Source organism: Carcharhinus amblyrhynchos, chromosome 1 (assembly GCF_965287045.1).
Source record: "Carcharhinus amblyrhynchos chromosome 1, sCarAmb.v2.hapA, whole genome shotgun sequence".
Lineage (NCBI taxonomy): Eukaryota > Metazoa > Chordata > Chondrichthyes > Carcharhiniformes > Carcharhinidae > Carcharhinus > Carcharhinus amblyrhynchos.
The window spans coordinates 180,343,084-180,364,047 of record NC_137324.1 but is presented as its reverse complement, the minus strand read 5'-3'; the positions used below and the strand labels follow the sequence as shown (position 1 = coordinate 180,364,047).

The following is a 20,964-nucleotide window of genomic DNA, read 5'->3' as shown; positions in this document are numbered from 1 at the left end:
TGAGCAGCGACAGATCAGCCATGATCTTATTGAATGGCGGGGCAGGCTCGAAGGGCTGGATGGCCTACTCCTGCTCCTATTTCTTATGTTCTTATGTTATGTTCTTATTCGGCATGCTTGGTTTCACCGGTCAGAACATTGAACACAGGAGTTGGGACGTCTTGTTAAAGTTGTACAAGACATTGATAAGGCCACACTTGGAATATTGTGAGCAATTCTGGTCACCCTAATATAGAAAGGATAATATTAAAGTAGAAAGCGTGCAGAAAAGATTTACTAGGATGCTACCGGGACTTGATGGATTGAGTTATAAGGAGAGGCTGAATAGACTGGGACTTTTTTCTCTGGAGCGTAGGAGGCTGAGGGGTGACCTGATAGAGGTCTATAAAATAATGAGGGGCACAGACAAGGTAGACAGTCAATATCTTTTCCAAAAGGTAGGGGAGTCTAAAACTAGAGGGCATGGGTTTAAGGTGAGAATGGAGAGATACAGAAGTGTCCAGATGGGCAATTTTTTCATACAGAGGGCGGTGAGTGCCTGGAACAAGCTGCCAGATATAGTCGTAGAGGCAGGTATAATTTTATCTTTTAATAAGCATTTAGATAGTTACATGGGTATGATGGGTATAGAGGAATATGGGCCAAATGCAGGCGATTGGGATTAGCTTAGGGGTTTTAAAAAAAATAAGGGCAGCATTGTCAAGTTGGGCCGAAGGGCGTGTTTCCATGCTGTAAACCTCTATGACTCTAAGCTTTGATATAGGTTTAACATCCCTACTTTTCCATTCCATTCCTCTGGAAATGAAACCGAGTGCTTGGTTTGATATTTTACTGTTTTGCTAACCTGTGCAGTAACTTCTAATGATTGGTGTGTTTGTTCTCCAAGATTCCTTTGTTCCTCTTTCCCATCCAGACTCACATCTTCCAAGTAACAAGTGATTTCCTGATACCTTTGACCAAAATGTACTTATTACCTCACTGAACTGTGTTTAACTTCATTTGCCAATTATTTGCCCATTCTGCCTGTTTATTAAGGTCCTCCTGTAATCTGTTGTGGTCCTCCTCAGCATTGATTATTCGCCCCCAATTTAGTGTCATCTGCAAATCTTGAATTGTGTTTATTGATTCAAAATTCCAAATCATAGAATCCCTACAGTACAGAATGAGGCCATTTGGCCCATTGAGTCAGTACAGGCCATAATCGCCCCAGGCCCTATTCCCATAACCCCACACATTTACCCTGCTAATCCCCCTGACTCTAAGGGTCAATCTAGCATGGCCAATGAACCTAACCTGCACATCTTTGGACTGTGGGGGAAACCCAGAGCTCGTGGAGGAAACCCACACAGACACGGGGAGAATGTGCAAACTCCACACAGACAGTAACCCAAGCCGGGAATTGAACCTGGCTTCCTGGTGCTGTGAGGCAGTAGTACTAACCTCTGTGCTACCTACTGCCCCTGACCACTCTACTGCTGTGCCATCTCTAACCACTGTGCCATGCCACCCCTAACCACTGTGCTGCTCCTAACCACTGTGCCACCGTGGTTCATGTAAATTGTGAACAATGATTCCAGCACTGATCTCTTTCTGATTGGCAGTCAGTGACTAGTGGGGTTCCACAGGGATCTGTGCTAGGACCCCAACTGTTCACATTATATATTAATGACTTGGAAGAGGGAACTGAATGTATTATCTCCAAATTTGCAGGTGATACAAAGTTGGGTAGGAGGGTGAGCTGTGAAGAGGATGCAAAGATACTTCATTGTGATTTGGACAGGCTGAGTGTGTGGGCATCTGCATGGCAGGTGCAGTATAATGTGGATAAAGGTGAGTTTGTCCACTTTGGTAGCAATAATAGGAAGACAGATTATTACTGGAATGAGTGTAAATTGAGAGAGGTGGATACTCAGCGAGACCTTAGTGTTCTCCTGCATCGTCACTGAAAGTAAGTGTGCAGGTTCAGCAGGCAGTAAAGAAGACAAGTGGTATTTTAGCCTTCATAGCGAGAGGATTTCAGCATAGAGATAGGGATGTTGTGCTGCAATTGTATAGGGCCTAAGTGAGGCCACATCTGGAATATTGTGTGCAGTTTCGGTGTTCTTATCTGTGGATGGATGTTCTTTCTATTGAGGGCATATAGCAAAGGTTTACCAGGCTGATTCCTGGGATGGCAAGTCTGTTATATGAGAAGAGACTAAGTCAGTTAGGATTACATTCACTGGAGTTAGAAGAGTGAGAGGGGATCTCATAGAAACTTATAAAGTTCTAACAGGGTTAGACAGGGTAGATTCAGAAAGAATGTTCCCAATGGTGGGGGAGTCCAGAACTAGGGGTCATAGTTTGAGGATAAGGGGTAAACCTTTTAGAACTGAGGTAAGGAGAATTATCTTCACCCAGAGGGTGGGGAATGTATGGAATTCACTACCACCAAATGTAATTGAGGCCAAAACATTGTGTCATTTCAAGAAGAAATTAGATATAGCTCTAGGGGCTAAAGGGATAGCGGGGGAAGGGGAATCACTATATTGAATTTGAAATTCAGCCATAATCAAAATAAATGGCTCAAAGGGCCAGATGGCCTACTCCTGCTTCTAGTTTTTATGTTTCTATGATCCTTGAGGAACACCATTTCCCACCTTCCACCACTCTGAACAACCACACTTTACACCCACTCTCTGCTTTTTGCCTTGAAGCCAATTAGCAATCTATTCTGGGCATTGGTATAGCATTGGGCATTCTGGGTATAGGGCATTGGTGAGGCTGCAGCTGGAGTACTGTGTGCAGTTTTGGTCGCCGCACTTACGCAAGGATATTTTGGCCTTGGAGGGAGTGCAGAGGAGGTTTACTAGGCTGATACCGGAGTTGAGGGGGTTGAGCTATGAGGAGAGGCTGAATAAACTAGGCTTGTACTCATTAGAGTTTAGAAGAATGAAGGGAGATCTCATTGAGACGTACAAGATGATGATTGGGATGGATAGGATAGAGGTGGAGAGACTCTTCCCGCTCAGAAAGGACAGTAGGACTAGAGGGCACAGCCTCAAGATAAAGGGGGGGCGGTTTAGAACAGAGTTGAGGAGGAACTTCTTCACTCAAAGGGTGGTGAATCTCTGGAATTCTCTGCCCGTTGAAGTGGTGGAGGCTGCCTTGCTAAATATTTTTAAGACGCGGGTTGATGGGTTTTTGATAAGCGAGGGGATTAAGGGTTATGGGGAGAGGGCGGGAATGTGGAACTGAGCCACGACAGATCAGCCATGATCTTATTGAATGGCGGGGCAGGCTCGAAAGGCTAGATGGCCTACTTCTGCTCCTATTTCTTATGTTCTTATGTTCTGCCACTTATCCTCTGACTCCACATTCTTGGAATTTATTCATTAATCAACTATGGAGCACCCTATGGCAGGGCTTTTGTGAATCCAGATATATTCTATCTATTACATTGCCGTAATCTACTCTGTCTGTTACCTTCTTAAAAAATCAATCAGCTTGTTGTTTTGAAATCCATTTCTAGATGTTTGTCCAGTCTTTCCTTTCAGAGGGATTTCATTATTTTCCTAACACCAATGTTAGCTGCCTGATCCATAAATTCCCCTGACAATTTGTTTCCCCCAATTTAAGAATTGCAATGATTAGCCCCCAGTCCTCCAGCACTACACATTTTTCCAACTAGTCATTAAACATGATTAGCAATTCCTCTTCTATTACTTCCTTAGGTTCTTTTTTAAATTCTTTTAGTTGCAATCTGTCTGGATCAGGGGTTTTATCCCCTTTGTGTTTGTTTACTTTATTTAATACATTATTTTTTATTTTAAATACACTTATCATTCATCTCATTATTCAATGCCATGTCAACATGTTCCATCTCCTTAGTAAATACCAAAGCAAAATAATTATTAATATTTATGCCATCTTTCTTTGCTACCTGTGGAATTATTTTCTTCATTCCTTTGTGGACCTATTTCTATCTCAGCCTTTACATTTTTATTGATTTGCTTGAAAAGGGTTTAACTAATCAATATCAGTGTTGTAAGGTTGGTGAGCTTCAACTGCAAATTACTGCATGGGAATATAATGCAAGAATACTAATGGCAGCCTAACTCAGAGAAAACTAGACAAATACCAGAAATGGTTTTAGTTGTCTTATGAGGAAAGATTAAACTTGTATTCACTGGAGCTTAGAAGATATATATGAAGCATACAAGGTCCTGAGGGGCATTGACAGGTGGATGTAGAGAGAATGTTTCCTCTGTGGGAGAATCTAGAACTAGGGGTCACTGTTAAAAATAAAGGACCACTCATTTAAGACTGACACAGAGATGAGGAGAGTCATTTTCTCTCAGGGGGTTGGGACACTCTGGAACTCTTGTTCAAAAGGCGGTGGAAACAGAGTCTGAATATTTTTAAGGCAGAGCTAAGCAGCTTCTTGATTAACAAGGGGGTGAAAGGTTATGAGGGGTGGACAGGAATATGTGGTTGAGGTTACAGTCAGATCAGCCATGATTGGGGGAGCAGGCTCAAAGGACCAAGTCATTTACTCCTGCTCCAAATTTGTATGTTTGTATGTAAGGTTACCTTCATAGTTATGGCCCCCTTGTTCACATTTGCTAGATCTACCTTGTCATAGACAGCACAGTGGTTAGCACTGCTGCCTTACTGCACCAGGCACCCTGCTTGGGTCATTATCTGTGTAGACTCTGCATGTTCTTCCCGTGTCTGCGTGGGTTTCCTACCACAGTTTGTTAGGGTGCATTGGCCATGCTAAATTCTCCCTGTGTACCCAAACAGGCGCCGGAGTGTGGCGACTAGGGGATCACAGAATGCTACAGTGCAGAAGAAGCCCTTCAGCCCATTGAGTCTGCACCAATGCATGAACTGACCTGACTGCCCATCTAATCCCATTTACCAGCACTTGGCCCTGAATGTTATGATGTCCTAAATACTCATCCAGGCACTTTTTAAAGAATGTGAGGCAACCTGCCTCCACTACCCACCCAGGCAGCGCATTCCAGATCATCACCACCTTCACAGTAACTTCATTGCAGTGTTAATGTAAACCTGCTTGTGTCACTAATAAATAAACTTTAAAACCCCTTTCATAATATTAAAAAAAGCCTCTATCAGGTCAGCTCCCAGCCTGCTCTAACAGAGAAGACAGGCTTAGTTATTAAATCTTCCTAATTTTCCTCACAGTTCTGGTTTCATTCTTGTGTTTTCTTTTGCAACTCTCCAGCATCTCGATATCCTCTTTGTCACGTGGAGATTGGAAATCTCCATAGTATTCTGCTTGGTGCAGTCTAAAAAGGGCATGAGACAGGTTTCTACGTGCAAGATTAAAGCGCATGGGATTGGGGGAAATGTATTGAGATGGATAGAAAACTGGTTGGCAGAGAGGAAACAAAGAGTAGGAATTAATGGGTCCTTTCCACATTGGCAGGCTGTAACTAATGGGGGTCCCACAGGGATCGGTGCTGGGACCCCAGCTATTCACAATATATATTAATGATTTGGAAGAGGGAACAAAATGTAACATCTCAAAGTTTGTAGATGATACCGAGTTAGGTGGGAAGGTGAACTGTGACGAGGATGCAGAGATCCTTCAGAACGATCTGGAGAGGTTGGGTGAGTGGGCTAATCAATGGCAGAAATAGCATCATTTGAATAAATGTGAGGTTATTCATTCTGAAAACAAAAAGAAAGCAGCAGATTATTACCTGAATGGCTGTAAATTGGGAGAGGGGAGTGTACAGCGGGACCTGGGTGTCCTCATGTACCAGTCACTGAAGGTAAGTATGCAGGTGCAACAGGCAGTACAGAAGGCAAATGGCACGTTGGCCTTTATTGCAACAACACATCCCTGCTCCTGTACTCAAAACCTCTAAGACAGGTTTCGAGTAGAGGAGCAGGAATGTGTTGTTGCAATTACACAGGGCCTTGGTGAAGCCACACCTAGAGTATTGTGTGCAGTTTGGTCTCCTTTTCTGAGGAAGGATGTTCTTGCTCTGGAGGGAGTGCAGTGAAGGTTTACCAGGCTGATTCCGGGGATAGCGGGACTGATGTATGAGGAGAGATTGACTAGGTTAGGATTATTTTCGCTGAAGTTCAGACAAATGAGGGGGGATCTCATAGAGACTTATAAAATTCTAACAGGACTAGACAGGGGAGATGCATGGAGGATGTTTCCGATAGTGGGAGAGACCAGAACCAGGGGTCACAGTCTGAGGATTCAGGGTAGACCATTCAGGACAGAGATGAGGAGACATTTCTTCACCCAAAGAGTGGTGAGCCTGTGGAATTCATTACCACAGGAAGTAGTTGATGCCAAAACATAGAATGTATTCAAGAGGCAGCTGGATATAGCACTTGGGGCGAATGGGTTCAAAGGTTATGGGGAGAAAGCAGGATTAAGCTATTGAGTTGGACAATCAGCCGCGATTGTAATGAATGGTGGAGCAGGCTCAAAGGGCCAAAAAGTCTCCACCTGCTCCTATCTTCTCTATTTCTATGTTTAATATATTTCCATGCTTTTCAATTCTATCCTAGAGATGAAACCCAGTTCTCTCTTTGTTTTTCTGATAGTCTTATGTCATCACGTTTAATGGTGTAACATGGTGAGTTTTGTGAGGTTGTGCTCCTTGACTAGAGATTTGCTCAGAATATGAGAATGTCTAATGGGGAGCATGTGCCTACCCAGAGCCCTTCCCACTCTGCCTACCCAGCGCCCTTCCCACTCTGCCTACCCAGAGCCCTTCCCACTCTGCCTACCCAGCGCCCTTCCCACTCTGCCTACCCAGCGCCCTTCCCACTCTGCCTACCCAGAGCCCTTCCCACTCTGCCTACCCAGCGCCCTTCCCACTCTGCCTACCCAGCGCCCTTCCCACTCTGCCTACCCAGAGCCCTTCCCACTCTGCCTACCCAGAGCCCTTCCCACTCTGCCTACCCAGCGCCCTTCCCACTCTGCCTACCCAGCGCCCTTCCCACTCTGCCTTATTCTCCAATCTCAACCATTGCTTGACACAAAGAATTCCGATTCCATCTGTGCACTGAGCTGACTCATCCACTTCTTGTGCTATGAATAACAGCTTATATTTATATAGCTCCTTTAACCTAATACATCATCACAAGGTGCTTTACAGGAGTATTACGAAGGTCGGTGGTGTTGTGGATGGTCTGGAAGGATGTCAAAAGTTGCAGCAGGACATAAATAGGATGCAGGACTGGGCGGAGAAGTGGCAGATGGACTTCAATGCAGATAAATGTGTAGTCGTCCATTTTGGCAGAACCAACGGGATGAACGAGTACACTATCAAGGGCAGGAGTCTTAGTAGTGTTGAAGAGCAGAAGGATCTTGGGGTCCGGGTCCACAGGACTCTTAAATCGGCCTCGCAGGTGGAAAAGATGGTCAAGAAGGCGTATGGTGTACTGGCCTTCATTAATCGAGGGATTGAGTTTAGGAGTCGGGAGGTAATGCTGCAACTTTATAAGACCCTAGTCAGGCCTCATTTGGAGTACTGTGCGCAGTTCTGGTTGCCTCACTATAGGAAAGACGTAGAAGCTATTGAAAGGGTACAGAGGAGATTTACAAGGATGTTGCCTGGACTGGGAGGCATGCCTTATGAAGTTAGGTTGAGGGAGTTGGGTCTCTTTTCCCCGGAGAGACGAAGGTTGAGAGGTGACCTGATAGAAGTTTATAAAATGCTGACAGGAATAGATAGGGTGGATTCTCAGAGGCTATTTCCCCGGGTTGAAATGGTTGCTACGAGAGGACACAGATTTAAGGTGCGGGGAGGAAAGTACATAGAACATTACAGCGCAGAACAGGCCCTTCGGCCCACGATGTTGCGCCGACCAGTTACAAAAACAATGACCCACTAACCTAAACCAATCCCTTTTCGTCCATAAACCTATCCACAGATCTCTTAAACGCCCCCAAACTAGGCGCATTTACAACTGCAGCAGGCAGGGCATTCCAATCCCTCACCACCCTCTGGGTAAAGAACCTACCCCTGACATCCGTCCTATAACTACCCCCCCTTAATTTAAAGCCATGCCCCCTCGTGCTAGCTTTCTCCATCAGAGGAAAAAGGCTATCACTGTCCACCCTATCTAAACCTCTAATCATCTTATATGTTTCAATAAGATCCCCTCTTAGCCGCCTTCTTTCCAACGAAAACAACCCTAAATCCCTCAGTCTCTCCTCATAGGACCTCCCCTCCATACCAGGCAACATCCTAGTAAACCTCCTCTGCACCCTCTCCAAAGCCTCCACATCCTTCTTGTAATGTGGGGACCAGAACTGCACACAGTACTCCAAGTGCGGCCGCACCAGAGTAGTGTACAGTTGCAACATGACGCTGCGACTCCTAAATTCAATCCCCCTACCAATAAACGCCAAGACACCGTACGTCTTCTTGACAACCTTATCTACTTGATTCCCAACTTTCAGGGATCTATGTACACATACACCTAGATCCCTCTGTTCATCCACACTATTCAAAGTCCTCCCGTTAGCCCTATACTCGACACATCTGTTGCTCCTACCAAAGTGAATTACCTCACACTTCTCCGCATTAAATTCCATCCGCCACCTCTCGGCCCAGCTCTGCAACCTGTCTAAGTCTCCCTGCAGACTATGACACCCTTCCTCACAATCTACCACACCTCCGACTTTGGTGTCATCAGCAAATTTACTAATCCACCCAACTATACCCTCATCCAGATCATTAATAAAGATTACAAACAACAGTGGCCCCAAAACAGATCCCTGAGGCACACCACTCGTAACCGAACTCCATGACGAATATTTACCATCAACCACCACCCTCTGTCTCTTATCTGCTAGCCAATTCCTGATCCAACTTCTTAGATTACCCACAATCCCATACATCTGCATTTTCTGCAGAAGCCTACCATGGTGAACCTTATCAAACGCCTGACTAAAATCCATATATACCACGTCAACTGCCTTGCCCCCATCCACCTCTTTGGTGACCTTCTCAAAAAACTCAATAAGGTTAGTAAGGCACGACCTACCCGCTACAAAACCATGCTGACTATTTCTAATCAATTCATTACACTCCAAATAACTATAAATCCTATCCCTAATAATTTTTTCTAAAACCTTGCCCACAACAGAAGTAAGACTCACCGGTCTATAATTCCCGGCAAAGTCTCTGTTCCCCTTCTTAAACAATGGGACAACATTCGCTAACCTCCAATCTTCCGGTACTATACCAGAGACCAATGATGACCTGAAGATCAGAGCCAGAGGCTCTGCAATCACCTCTCTAGCCTCCCAGAGAATCCTAGGGTAGATCCCATCCGGACCAGGGGACTTATCTATTTTCAGCCCCTCAAGAATATCCAGCACATCCCCCTTATCAACCGTAATACTGTCTATTTTACACCCCTGCAACCCAGTGTCCTCCTCAGCTATATTCATGTCCCCCTGCGTGAACACCGAAGAGAAATATTGGTTCAATGCTTCTCCAATCTCCTCCGGTTCCACACACAACTTCCCTCTGCTGTCTGTAACTGGCCCTAATCTTACCCTGACCAACCTTCTGTTCCTGACATACCTATAGAATGCCTTAGGATTCTCCTTAATCCTATCAGCCAAGATCTTCTCATGTCCTCTTTTAGCCCTTCTTAACTCCCTCTTCAACTCCCTCCTAGCCAATCTAAAGCTTTCTAGTGCACTACCTGAGCCCTCAAATCTCATCTGAACATAAGCCTCCTTTTTCTTTTTAACCATCGACTCAACTCTTTTAGTGCACCACGGTTCCCTAGATCTACCAATTCCTCCATGCCTGACAGGGACATACCTATCAAGGACTCGCAGAAGTGATGTTAGGGGTAAGTTTTTCACTCAGAGGGTGGTGAGTGAATGGAATCGGCTGCCGTCAGTGGTGGTGGAGGCAAACTCGCTGGGGTCTTTTAAAAGACTTCTGGATGAGTATATGGGGTTTTATGGGATTGGGGGTTATAGATAGGTCTATAGATTGGTAGGTGTTGATGTGATCGGCGCAACTCGTGGGCCGAAGGGCCTGTTTGTGCTGTAGTGTTCTATGTTCTATGTTCTATTAGGAAAAGAGTTGACACTCAGGGACATCTCTTCATGAGGCTTCATTCCATCACCAAAGGTGGAACCAATGAAATTTCAATGACAATGGTGGAAGAGCTTCCAGGGTCCTTCAGAGAGAGGCCTCATGTTTCCTTTAAGCACACATGGGCAAAGAAACAGGAAGCCATCTCACTTATTATTTTTCCTGGTTAGATTGTTCACTGAATTTGAAAATGGGAGGCTTTAAAAAACAGAAGATTGCGAGGTGTAGAGAAATGAACAGAGGACCTTAGTTTGTTACTGGAAATGGACTCATGGTTTCTCTACTCATCTACCCTTTTCAAAATCATGCCATTGTAGTGCGTTTCATCACACTTCTCCATCTGCCCACTTCACCATTCTGTCTTTGTCATCCTGAAATCTACCTTATCATGATTTATTACTTTTCCCAATTTCATTGCATCAGCAGAATACATATTGCTGCTTCCTGCACCAAACTTAATCATCATTCTTTTTTGCTGGGCGTTGTTTACATCCATCACAACCACTGAATTGGATTTACATCAATCCAGACAACACATCATCAGTGAAACACAACATGCAAACACAAAGGAGAATCCAAAGAGCTTCTACAAATAAACAAAGGCAAAAGAGTAACAAGGGAGAGAGTAAGGCCACTTAAGGATCAACAAGAGATGGATGAGATCCTAAATGAATATTTCTCATCAATATTTACTGTTGAGAAAAGCATGGCTGTTAGAGAACTTGGGGAATTAAATATTGTTGTCCTCAGGAGTGTACATATTACAGAGAAGGAGGTGCCGGAAGTCTTAAAGAGCATCAAGGTAGATAATTATGCAGGACCTGATGATATATATCCCAGAATATTGTGGGAGGAAAGGGAGGAAATTGCGGGTCCCCTAGCCAAGATATTTGAATCATCGATAGTCACAGGTGAGGTGCCTGAAGATTGGAGAGTAGCAAATGTTGTGCCTTTGTTTAAAAAGGGCTGCAGGGAAAAGCCTGGGAACTACAGGCCAGTGAGTCTCACATCTGTGGTGGGTAAATTGTTGGAAAGTATTTTGAGAGACAGGATCTACAGGCATTTAAGAACATAAGAAATAGGAGCAGGAGTAAGACATCCAGCCCTTCAAGCCTGCCCCCCCATTCAATAAGATCATGGCTGATCTGGAGTGGATCAGTTCCACTTTCCTGCTTTCTCCACATAACCCTTAATCCCCTTGTCTGTCAAAAACCCATCTACCCGTGTCTTAAATATATTTAGAACATAGAACATTACAGCGCAGAACAGGCCCTTCGGCCCACGATGTTGCACTGACCAGTTACAAAAACAATGACCCACTAACCTAAACCAATCCCTTTTCGTCTCTAAACCTATCCACGGATCTCTTAAACGCCCCCAAACTAGGCGCATTTACAACTGCAGCAGGCAGGGCATTCACCACCCTCTGGGTGAAGAACCTAGCGAGGTAGCCTCCACCACTTCAACGGGCAGAGAATTCCAGAGATTCACCACCCTTTGAGTGAAGAAGTTCCTCCTCAATTCCATTCTAAACTGCCCCCCGCTTTATCTTGAGGCTGTGCCCTCTAGTCCTACTGTCCATTCTGAGCATTTAGAGATGCAAGGACTGATTAGGGACATTCAGCATGGCTTTGTGAATGGAAAATCATGTCTCACAAATTTGCTTGAGTTTTTTGAAGGGGTAACCAAGAAGGTAGATGAGGGCATCTATGACTCTATGCCCTCAGCTATGAGTTTAAGTCATCTTAATTTTATTAGACTTTAAAATGCAGTTTATGGGGGAATTTTCCTGGCCCCTTTAAGTGGGAAAATTGTGGAGAAACAGCTGACCTTGATGATTTCCTACCTCTGACTGATTTCCTCAAGGAGAGCTGGAGTTGATGTTGGCAAGTTGCCTGTCTGTGCTCAGAAGCCAATTAAAGATGTCAAGGTCTTAATTACTTGTGATTTTCTGATGGTAAAGTGCTGCATTGTCCCCGGCTGAATCAGGAGCCTGGCAATCCTTTGGAACTGGCTTTATGGCAAGAGATCGGGCACCATCAGATAATATTAGCAGGTTCATGTATAAAGAAGCAGAAAGGGTGTATACAGCAACATGTAGTCATTTGGAACTACATACCCTGCACACTGATCTCCAAGATCATTCAGTCCACTGTTTAAGCAAAGCCATTTGGACCTTTAGGTAAACTCCTCCATTTTTGATGTCTTTCAACCTCTATCTGTCTCAGTAGCACTCATCCTTCCCAGTGGCACTGTCAGCCAAGCACCCTTCAGCCCCTCCAATTGGTCCTCCCATCCCTGTGCTGCCCTCCCCATACCTAAATGGATGGTAAATGCAGAGACAGCTAACAATTGGTTTTCTCTGTAAAATGAAGACACTGAGTACACATTCCGCCCTTTCTCTCATCATGTTTGAATGAGGAGGGATTTCCTGTGGATGACCTTTACAGGAAAGTCCACTAATTAATTAATACCCAAACCATAAACATTACAATTACTTATTTTAAAGCTTCCTTTTTGAAAGAGCTTTGTAACTTTAATGTTCTATTACTCACAACAGAATCTAACTGATCAAAAACCCAGGCTTTTGGGGAGCAGAAACTGTGGCTGGTGGAAACAGCCTGAAGGAGTTAAAGCTGAGTGTCCCCAGCCCTCAGCTTGTTTCCTAGGCAGCCTGGGATACAGAAACACAGAGATTAACTCCTCAATCCCATCTGTCGCTGTAGCTGAAACTGAGAAGAGGAAAAACATGCAGAAATGCTGCCAATATACTGGCATCTATAAAGAGAATTTTAAAAATACTTCATTTTAGCTAGAAATCCTCAGTCAGATTACAAGATTCTGATCAATATTGTTACAAAAATTGTTAACCTATCTTGTATTTCTCTCTATGCTGTACATTTAGAGAATTCCTCATCGCTTTCAGTAATACAGTATTTACTGATCTGATTTAATCCTATTCTATTCACATTGCCTGTACTCCTGGCCCCGGGCAATAAGGATTGTAGAGCTAGTTTACCATTAGTAGTGATAATAATGGGGAGATAGAAATAATCCTCAAATAACAGTAAATTGCAGGGCCCATTTTGAAAAAATAAAAAGTAAGAAATGGATTTTTGCATTGGTTTATTCAGCTTGGCCATTCCTCTGAGTTAACAGCCACCCTCCCCCTGTCTCCTGGGCTTGAGATGAACGAACACCCACCGTCTCCCCGAAGTTTGCTATTTGATACAGATGACATTGACAGATGTTGCCTTTAGTAACACAGCAGCCGTAAGGTTGTGCCCCAGATGTGATTTTTGAGTATTCAGCAGCTGGTCACATCTGGACACTATCCTTTCTCTTGTTGTATTTCTGGGGGGATGCGGGGGGGGGAATGGGTAACCTCACCTCCTGCACTCGATTCCAGGATCTCTGGGCTCTGCAGCCCCTCAGTGTCCGGGATGCCATCAGCCTGCTGCTCGTTCTCAATGCCCTGGATCTCCTGCTGATGTTGCTGCAGGAATGCAGCGGCCGGATCCTCCTCGGCTCCGGGAGCAGATCCGTTCCCAATATCCATGTCCTCCGCTCGAGATCCAACCTAAAGGTAGCAATAATCAGAAAAGCAAGTTGCAAAAAGAAAATGAAATGAACGGAGGTCGAAGCAGCCAGTAAATAAACAGGATGGGGATGGATAGAGAGAGAGAGAGAGAGGCGTCACTGCACAAGCAGCAGCTGTCAGGCACTGCGGTTTAGCTCAGCTTGGCTCAGCTCTCTGACTGGAGATTACAGACTAAACCAGGTGGGCTGTTCGACAGCTCCAGAGCCGCCTCTGATCCCCTCAACACCCCCTGAGCCTCCAGCATTGCTACTCAGGAACTCACAGTAAACACTGTGTAGAATTACTGTGCAGGCTGCAAACCTTCCTTCCACTGACAACACGAATTCCCAGCACAGTCTGAAAGATTCACATTTCAAATAGAATTGGATAGATACAGGTGGAAATATTTGCAGGGCTCTGGGAAAGAGCAGGGGAGAGAGTGAGACTAAAACTGGATAGCTCTTTCAAAGAGCTAGCACTGACACGATGGGCTGAATGGCTTCATTCAGGGTTGTATTATTCCATAACCCTAAAAATTAATCTTTGGTGAACATAAGATTACAAAGGAGGAGTCTGAAGATAGTAAAAGCAATGGCTAATGTGGAAATTGAAAGGTTAACGGGCCTGGAAAATTAGCCAGACTTCAGGTAGAACAAATCACCTGTTCTGAATGGCTTACATCCCATCCTGCTAAACCAAGTACGTTCAGTAGTATCTAGAGAAAGTGGAAGGGCTTGTTATAATCATCCAGCCTTCTCTAGATTCAGGAGGTGATACCAGAGGATTGGACAGTGGGAAATGTGATCTCCTTATTCAAGAACGGATGCAAGGACAGTCCTAGTCATTACAGAACTAAAAACAGAAAATGCTGGATAAGCTCAGCAGGTCTGACAGCATCTGTGGAGAGAGAGTCGAATGGGTGTTCTGAATCCATGATGACTTCTTCAGTTCTGATAAAGTGATAATGGACTCGAAACGTTAACCGGAGATGGGATTCTCCGGTCCCGCTGCAGTGAACAGAGGTTTGGCTGAGCGGCAAATTCTTGACAGCAGTGACAGGGTGTGAACTGCAGAGGTTTCTGGTCTCTTTCTCTCCCTACAGGTACTGGCATGCTTGCTGAGATTTTTCCAGCATTTTCTGTTTTTATTGCAGATTTCCAGTATCCCTGGTAATGACAGGCTAGTTTAATAGTGGATAAGGTTTTAGAAAGGATAATTTGGGGAAAAATAAACAGGTAGATGAAAAGGTTTGAGTTAGGAAGAACCAGCACTGATTGTAAAAGACAAGTCGTGTTTAATCTAATTGAATTGTTGATGAAGTAACAGAGAAGGTTATAGAAAATAAAAGCTCATGATTTTCTTCCCTAAAGGATATTTGTGAACCAGATGAGTTTTTAATCAGATGATCATCATTAGATTACAGATTTTTGTTGAATTCAGATTTCACCATCTGGTGGGATTCAAACCCTCTAAACTGAGCAACCTCTCACTTTCTGCTATCGTGTTGAATAACAATCAATGCCCATTTCACTAGTGACTTGAAAATAATTTACAGGAATGAGATAGAGAATCTGGTGAACTGGTGCAACGGCAATAATCTCTCCCTCAATGCTTACAAAATGAAGGAGATGGTCATCGGCTTCAGAAAGTGTAGCGGAGAACATGCCCATGTCCACATCAATGAGGATGAAGCAGAAATGGTTGAGAGCGTCAGGTGTTTAGGTGTCTAGATCACCAACAATCTGTCCTGGTCCCCCCATGCTAACACCATAGTTAAGAAAGCCCACCTCTACTTTCTCAGAAGACCAAAAAAACATGGCATGTCAGCCATGACCCCCACCAACTTTTACAAATGCACCATAGAAAGCATTCTTTCTGGTTGTATCACAGCTTGGTACGGGCTCCTGCTCTGTCCAAGACTGCAAGAAACTATAAAGGGTCGTGAACAAAGCCCAGTCCATCACACAAACCAGCCTCCCATACACTGACTCTGTCTACACTTCCTGCTGTCTCTGCAAAGCAGCCAGCATAATTAAGGAACCCACGCACCCTGGACATTCCCTTTTCCACCTTCTTCCATTGGCAAAAAGTTACGAAAGTCTGAGGTCATGTACCAATCGACTCAAGAACAGCTTCTTCCCTGCTGCCATCAGACCTTTGAATGGACCTATTTTTCATTAAGTTGATCTTTCTCAACACTCGAGCAATGACTGTAACACTACATTCTGTACCCTCTCCTTTCCTTCTCTATGAACAGTATGCTTTGTCTGTATAGCATGCAAGAAACAATACTTTTCACTGTATACTAATACATGTGACAATAATAAATCAAAATCAAAATGTAGTGACTGAAAGGCCAAAGATTACATTTAGAAAGTGCAGTTGTAGAGAAGTAGGAGAGTTTTTTTAACCTGGGGCAGAAGCAGAGTGATGCAAGGAAGTGATTGGAGATAACTTCATTTATGATTGCCATGAATCATAGATTGGTTACAGTACAGGAGGCGGCTATTTAGTCCATCATTTCTATATTTGCTGTCTACCACATTGTCAGGCAGAAGATTCCACATCCTAACCACATGCTGCTTCATAAATAATCCTCACATCACCAATGCTTCCTCTGTCATTCACCTTCATTTGGAATCCTCCTATTGCAGATCCTTCTGTCAATGGGAACAGTTTCTCCTGATCAACTCTGTCCAAACCATTCATGATTTTCAATACTGCTATTAATTCTCCTCTTAATGTTCTGTCCTCCAAGGAGAACAGTTTCAGCTTATTCAGTCTATCACATATTTAAAGTTCCTTATCCTTGGCACCATTCTTGTGAATCTTTTCTGCACTCTAATACTTTTACATCCTCCCTAAAGTGTGGTGCTCAAAACTGGTCACAATATTCCAGTTGCAGCAGAACCAAGGTCCTTTACAAGTTTAATATAACTTCCTTGCTTTTGTTTTCTACATCCTTAATTATAAAGCTCAGGATCCTGCATTTCTTTATTAATTGCTTTTCAATCTGCTCTGCTCCTTTCAACATTTGTGCACATATACACACCCAGATTCCTCTGGTCCTCCACCCCCCTATTAGTCTCTGTTCATTCTACCTCCCAAAATGAACCACTTTACATTTCTTTGCATTAAATGTCATCCGACATTTGTTCACCCATTCCACCAGTCTGTGTACATCCACCCGAACTGTTTACTGTCCTGTTCACGGTTCACAGTACTAGCAAGTTTTGTGTGATCTGTAAATGTTGTAATGGTGCCCTGAATGTCTCAGTCTAGGTTATTAAGTTATACCAAGAAAAGCAGGGGTCTTTAACATTAGCTCTGGGAAAGACACTGTATACCTTCCTCCAGTCCAAAAAACAGTTTCACTGCTACTCTGTTTCCTGTCACTCTCCCAACTTTGTACCCATGCTGCCACTTTCCCTTTTATTCCATGGAATTTACCTGTGTTGTCAAGCTTGTTATGTGACATTTTGGAAGTCCATGTGCACTGCATCAACCACATTATCCTCATTAACCCTGCCTGTGACATAAAAAAACTCAAGCAAGTTGGTTAAACACCGAAGAGCAGTGAGACGTGAGGTATCAGGTTCAAGGGTTAGAGGGCTCTACATGAAGGTAGTAACTAAGGGAGGCGAGAGAATGTGATAGGTTGAGATGTAGGTTGCAATCACTGAGGCTGAAATGCCCTTCAGAGCAGATGCTGAAAGAGGAAAGCAGTACAAATATACCAGTGAGAATTTTTTATGGTATTTGAGTGATAATACAGAATCATTTATGATCATTGGCAAAAGAAGCAGAAGAAGAGAAAAAATCTCACACAGTTGTAATGATGTGGAATGATTTGTGGAGACAAATTGAATAATAATGTTCAGCAACGAAGGATGTTCACTTCACTGAATGCTACCCAGGCTTTCTGTAACTGATACAACAGAGTGTCCTCTACAAGGGGTCTGTGGTGCATCTGAACAGAATAAAGTTGTTTCTCCAGCAATGAGATTGAAGAATCTTCACTGAGACCAGCAGAATTTAACACAGAAAGTAAAAAGCAGGAAATATAAGTCAGATTCAAATGATGTACAGGAAACCAAATAATGATTGAGAAATGCAGGTCAGATTAAGGGATTGAAAAAGAACAAAAATACAGGGAAAAAAAACATGATTTTAATAGTTATTTTTAAAATTTCAAACATTAATTTTCTTCTGACGGAACTAGTTTTAAATTTTGAATTCCATTTTGAGAACCAGGAAGATTTATTCATGGGCAAAGTTGGCAAGTCCAGCATTGTTATCTATTCCTAATTGCCTTGGATAACTTTGTACTTATTTACTATCGTAGTGAATCATTAACTTGTTTTATAATGGTCTTAAGAATTTTACTTGTTAGATTCATCCACAGAAGGTTCAGTGACAATGGCAGCACTTATTGTCCATCCTAAATGGAACTGGCCCAGTCCATCAGTGTAGGAACAGAATTTTGACCCTGTGACAGTGAAGGAACAGAGCCAAGATTTTGAGGATGGTGGGGTTTTCCTTCCTGCCATTCAAAGGGTTGGCAGTGAACACACGTCTGCCCCACAGACATTTAACTCTTCAATGAGTGTTAATCGACTGAAGGTGGAACTTCCGCCCAGCAGTCACCACTCAGAGCTGCCAGCCAATCTGATTGGCCAGCTCTAATCCCAGCAGTGCCAGAGACTGCAGTGGACAGGGCTGGAACTGCAAGCAGTCCCCAGAGTCTGAGTCCAGAACCATGTAAGTTTTGGGGGTCTCAGGTGGGCAGAGGAAGTGAGCATCGGGAGAGGGAGGCAGTTGAGCAGAGAGAGTTGAGTGTAGGTGGAGAGGCCAGAGAGTTTAAGGAAGTTCACTTGCAAGGGCCAGACCTTGTATTTGAAGAGCGTGGCACCCAATGTTGAAAGGAGACTGCTGATGGAGGAGCCAGACAGAAACCATGGTGTTTCTGAGACCCTTATTCCTCCCTTGAGAATCCCACCCCCCCACTTTAACCCTTGCCCTCACTATACATAATATTCTTCCCCCTTTCAAGATTCATCAAGCAATTCCAAACAATTACTGAAATGTCCTCGTAAAATTATAACATCTATTGTTGGCATCTGGTTCCAAATATCATCGACATATAAGCAGCATGGGACATTAATATTCAGAGAGATGGTGCAAGAAGGAGGGAGTCAAATTCCTGGGATATTGGAACTGGTTCTGGGGGAGGTGGGACAAGTACAAATCAGACGGTCTGCACCTGGGCAGGACTGGAACCAATGTCCTGGGGGAGGGTTTGCTAGTGTTGTTGGGGAGTGTTAAACTAATGTGGCGGGGGATGGGAACCGATGCAGGAAGTCAGAGGGAAGTAAAGTGGGGATAGAAACAAAAGGCAATAAGGGGAAAAATGGAAGGCAAAGAAACCAAAGATAAAAATCAAAAAGAGCCAGGGTACAGAGACTGTGGAGAACTCAGTGGATGGGTTCAATAAGGCTAAGAGAAATAAAACAGAGACACAGTGTGCAAAACATGACTGGACAGATGGTCTGAGAAAGCAGAGTAAAAAGTCTGACAACACCAGGTTTTAGTCCAACCTATTTATTTGATAATATACTCACAAGCTTTCGAGGGGACTGCCTCTTCGTCAGGTGAATGGAGAACTCTCCATTCACCTGACGAAGAGGCAGTCCCCTCGAAAGCTTGTGAGTATATTATCAAATAAATAGGTTGGACTAAAACCTGGTGTTGTCAGACTTTTTACTGTGTTTACGCCAGTCCAACGCCGGCATACCCACATCCTGAGAAAGCAGGGCAGACAGCAAAGGAAGGCTAGATTAAACTGCATTTATTTCAATGGAAGAGGCCTGATGGATAAGGAATATGAACTCAGAGCACGGATACAGGTACATGGGACTGCGATATCATAGCTATTACTGAAACATGGCTACAAAATTGGCTTGATGACAGAAAACAGAGGATGGTTGTGGAGGACTGAATTTAAACTGGAGGCTTGTGACCAACGGTGTGCCTCAGGGATTGGTTCTGGGTCCACTCTTATTTGTCATTTATATGAATAATTTGGATCAGAATTTAGGAGGCATGGTTAATAAGTTTGCAGGTGTCACAGAGATTGGACAAGGGCGGCACAGTAGTTAGCACTGCTGCTTTATAGCTCCAGCGACCTGAGTTCGATTCCCAGCTTGGGTCACTGTCTGTCTGGAGTTTGCACATTTTCCTCGTGTCTGCATGGGTTTCCCTCAGGTGATCCAGTTTCCTCCCACAGTCCAAAGTTGTGCGGGTTAGGTTGATTGGCTATGCTAAAATTGCCCTTAGTGTCCTGAGATGCGTAGGTTAGAGGGATTAGCAGGTAAATGTACAGGGATATGAGGGTAGGGCCTGGTGGGATGATGGTCAGTGCAGACTCAATGGGCCAAATGGCTTCTTTCTGCACTGAAGGGTTTCTATGATTCTATGGAGGCATAGTGGACAGTAAAGAAGGTTTTCTATGGTTGCAATGGTATATTGATCAAATGGGCCAGTGGGCTGATGAAGGGCAGATGGAATTTAATTTAGATAAATGTGAGGTGATGCATTTTGGTTGATCGAACCAGGGCAGGACTTACTCAGTTAATGGAAGGTATTGGGGAGAGTTACAGAACAAAGAGATCTAGGGTACAGGTTTATAGCTCTTTGAAAGTGGAGTCACAGGTGGTCAGGATGGTGAAGAAGGCATTTGACATGTTTGGTTTTATTGATCAGAACATTGAATACAGGAGTTGGGATGTCTGTTGAAGTTGTATAAGACGTTGGTAAGGCCACAGTTGGAATACTGTGTTCAGTTCTGATCACCCTATTATATTATTAAACTATGATGTGGCAATGCCGGCATTGACTGAGGTGGGCACAGTAAGAAGTCTCACAACACCAGATTAAAGTCCAACAGGTTTATTTGGTATCACAAGCTTTCAGAGTGCTGCTCCTTCATCAGGTGAGTGAGTGAGACTCATCTGATGAAGGAGCAGCACTCCGAAAGCTTGTGATAATGGTTTCAGTTATATGGAGAGGCTGGATAGATTGGAACTTTTTTTCCTGGAGAGTAGGAGGCTTAGGGGTGATCTTATAGAGGTCTATATAATAATGAGGGGCATAGATTAGCTAGATAGTCAATACTTTTTCCCAAAGGTAGGGGAATCTAAAACTAGGGGGCACAGGGTTTAAGGTGAGAGGGAAGAGATATAAAAGGGTCCAGAGAGCAATTTTTTCACTCAGAGGATGATG

The 20,964-nt window shown here is 43.8% G+C and overlaps 1 protein-coding gene across 1 annotated transcript in view; it reads right to left on the bottom strand.

The window, feature by feature from the left end:
- LOC145348169 (clathrin light chain A-like) overlaps positions 1 to 13,856 on the bottom strand; it is a 51,149-nt gene extending 37,293 nt beyond the window's left edge. The window contains exon 1 of the mRNA XM_080196365.1: positions 13,494 to 13,856. Coding sequence (XP_080052491.1) covers positions 13,494 to 13,662 — 169 coding nt within the window. The 5' untranslated portion in view covers positions 13,663 to 13,856. The remainder of the gene's footprint in view (positions 1 to 13,493) is intronic.
- Between the last annotated feature and the right edge of the window lie 7,108 nt (positions 13,857 to 20,964).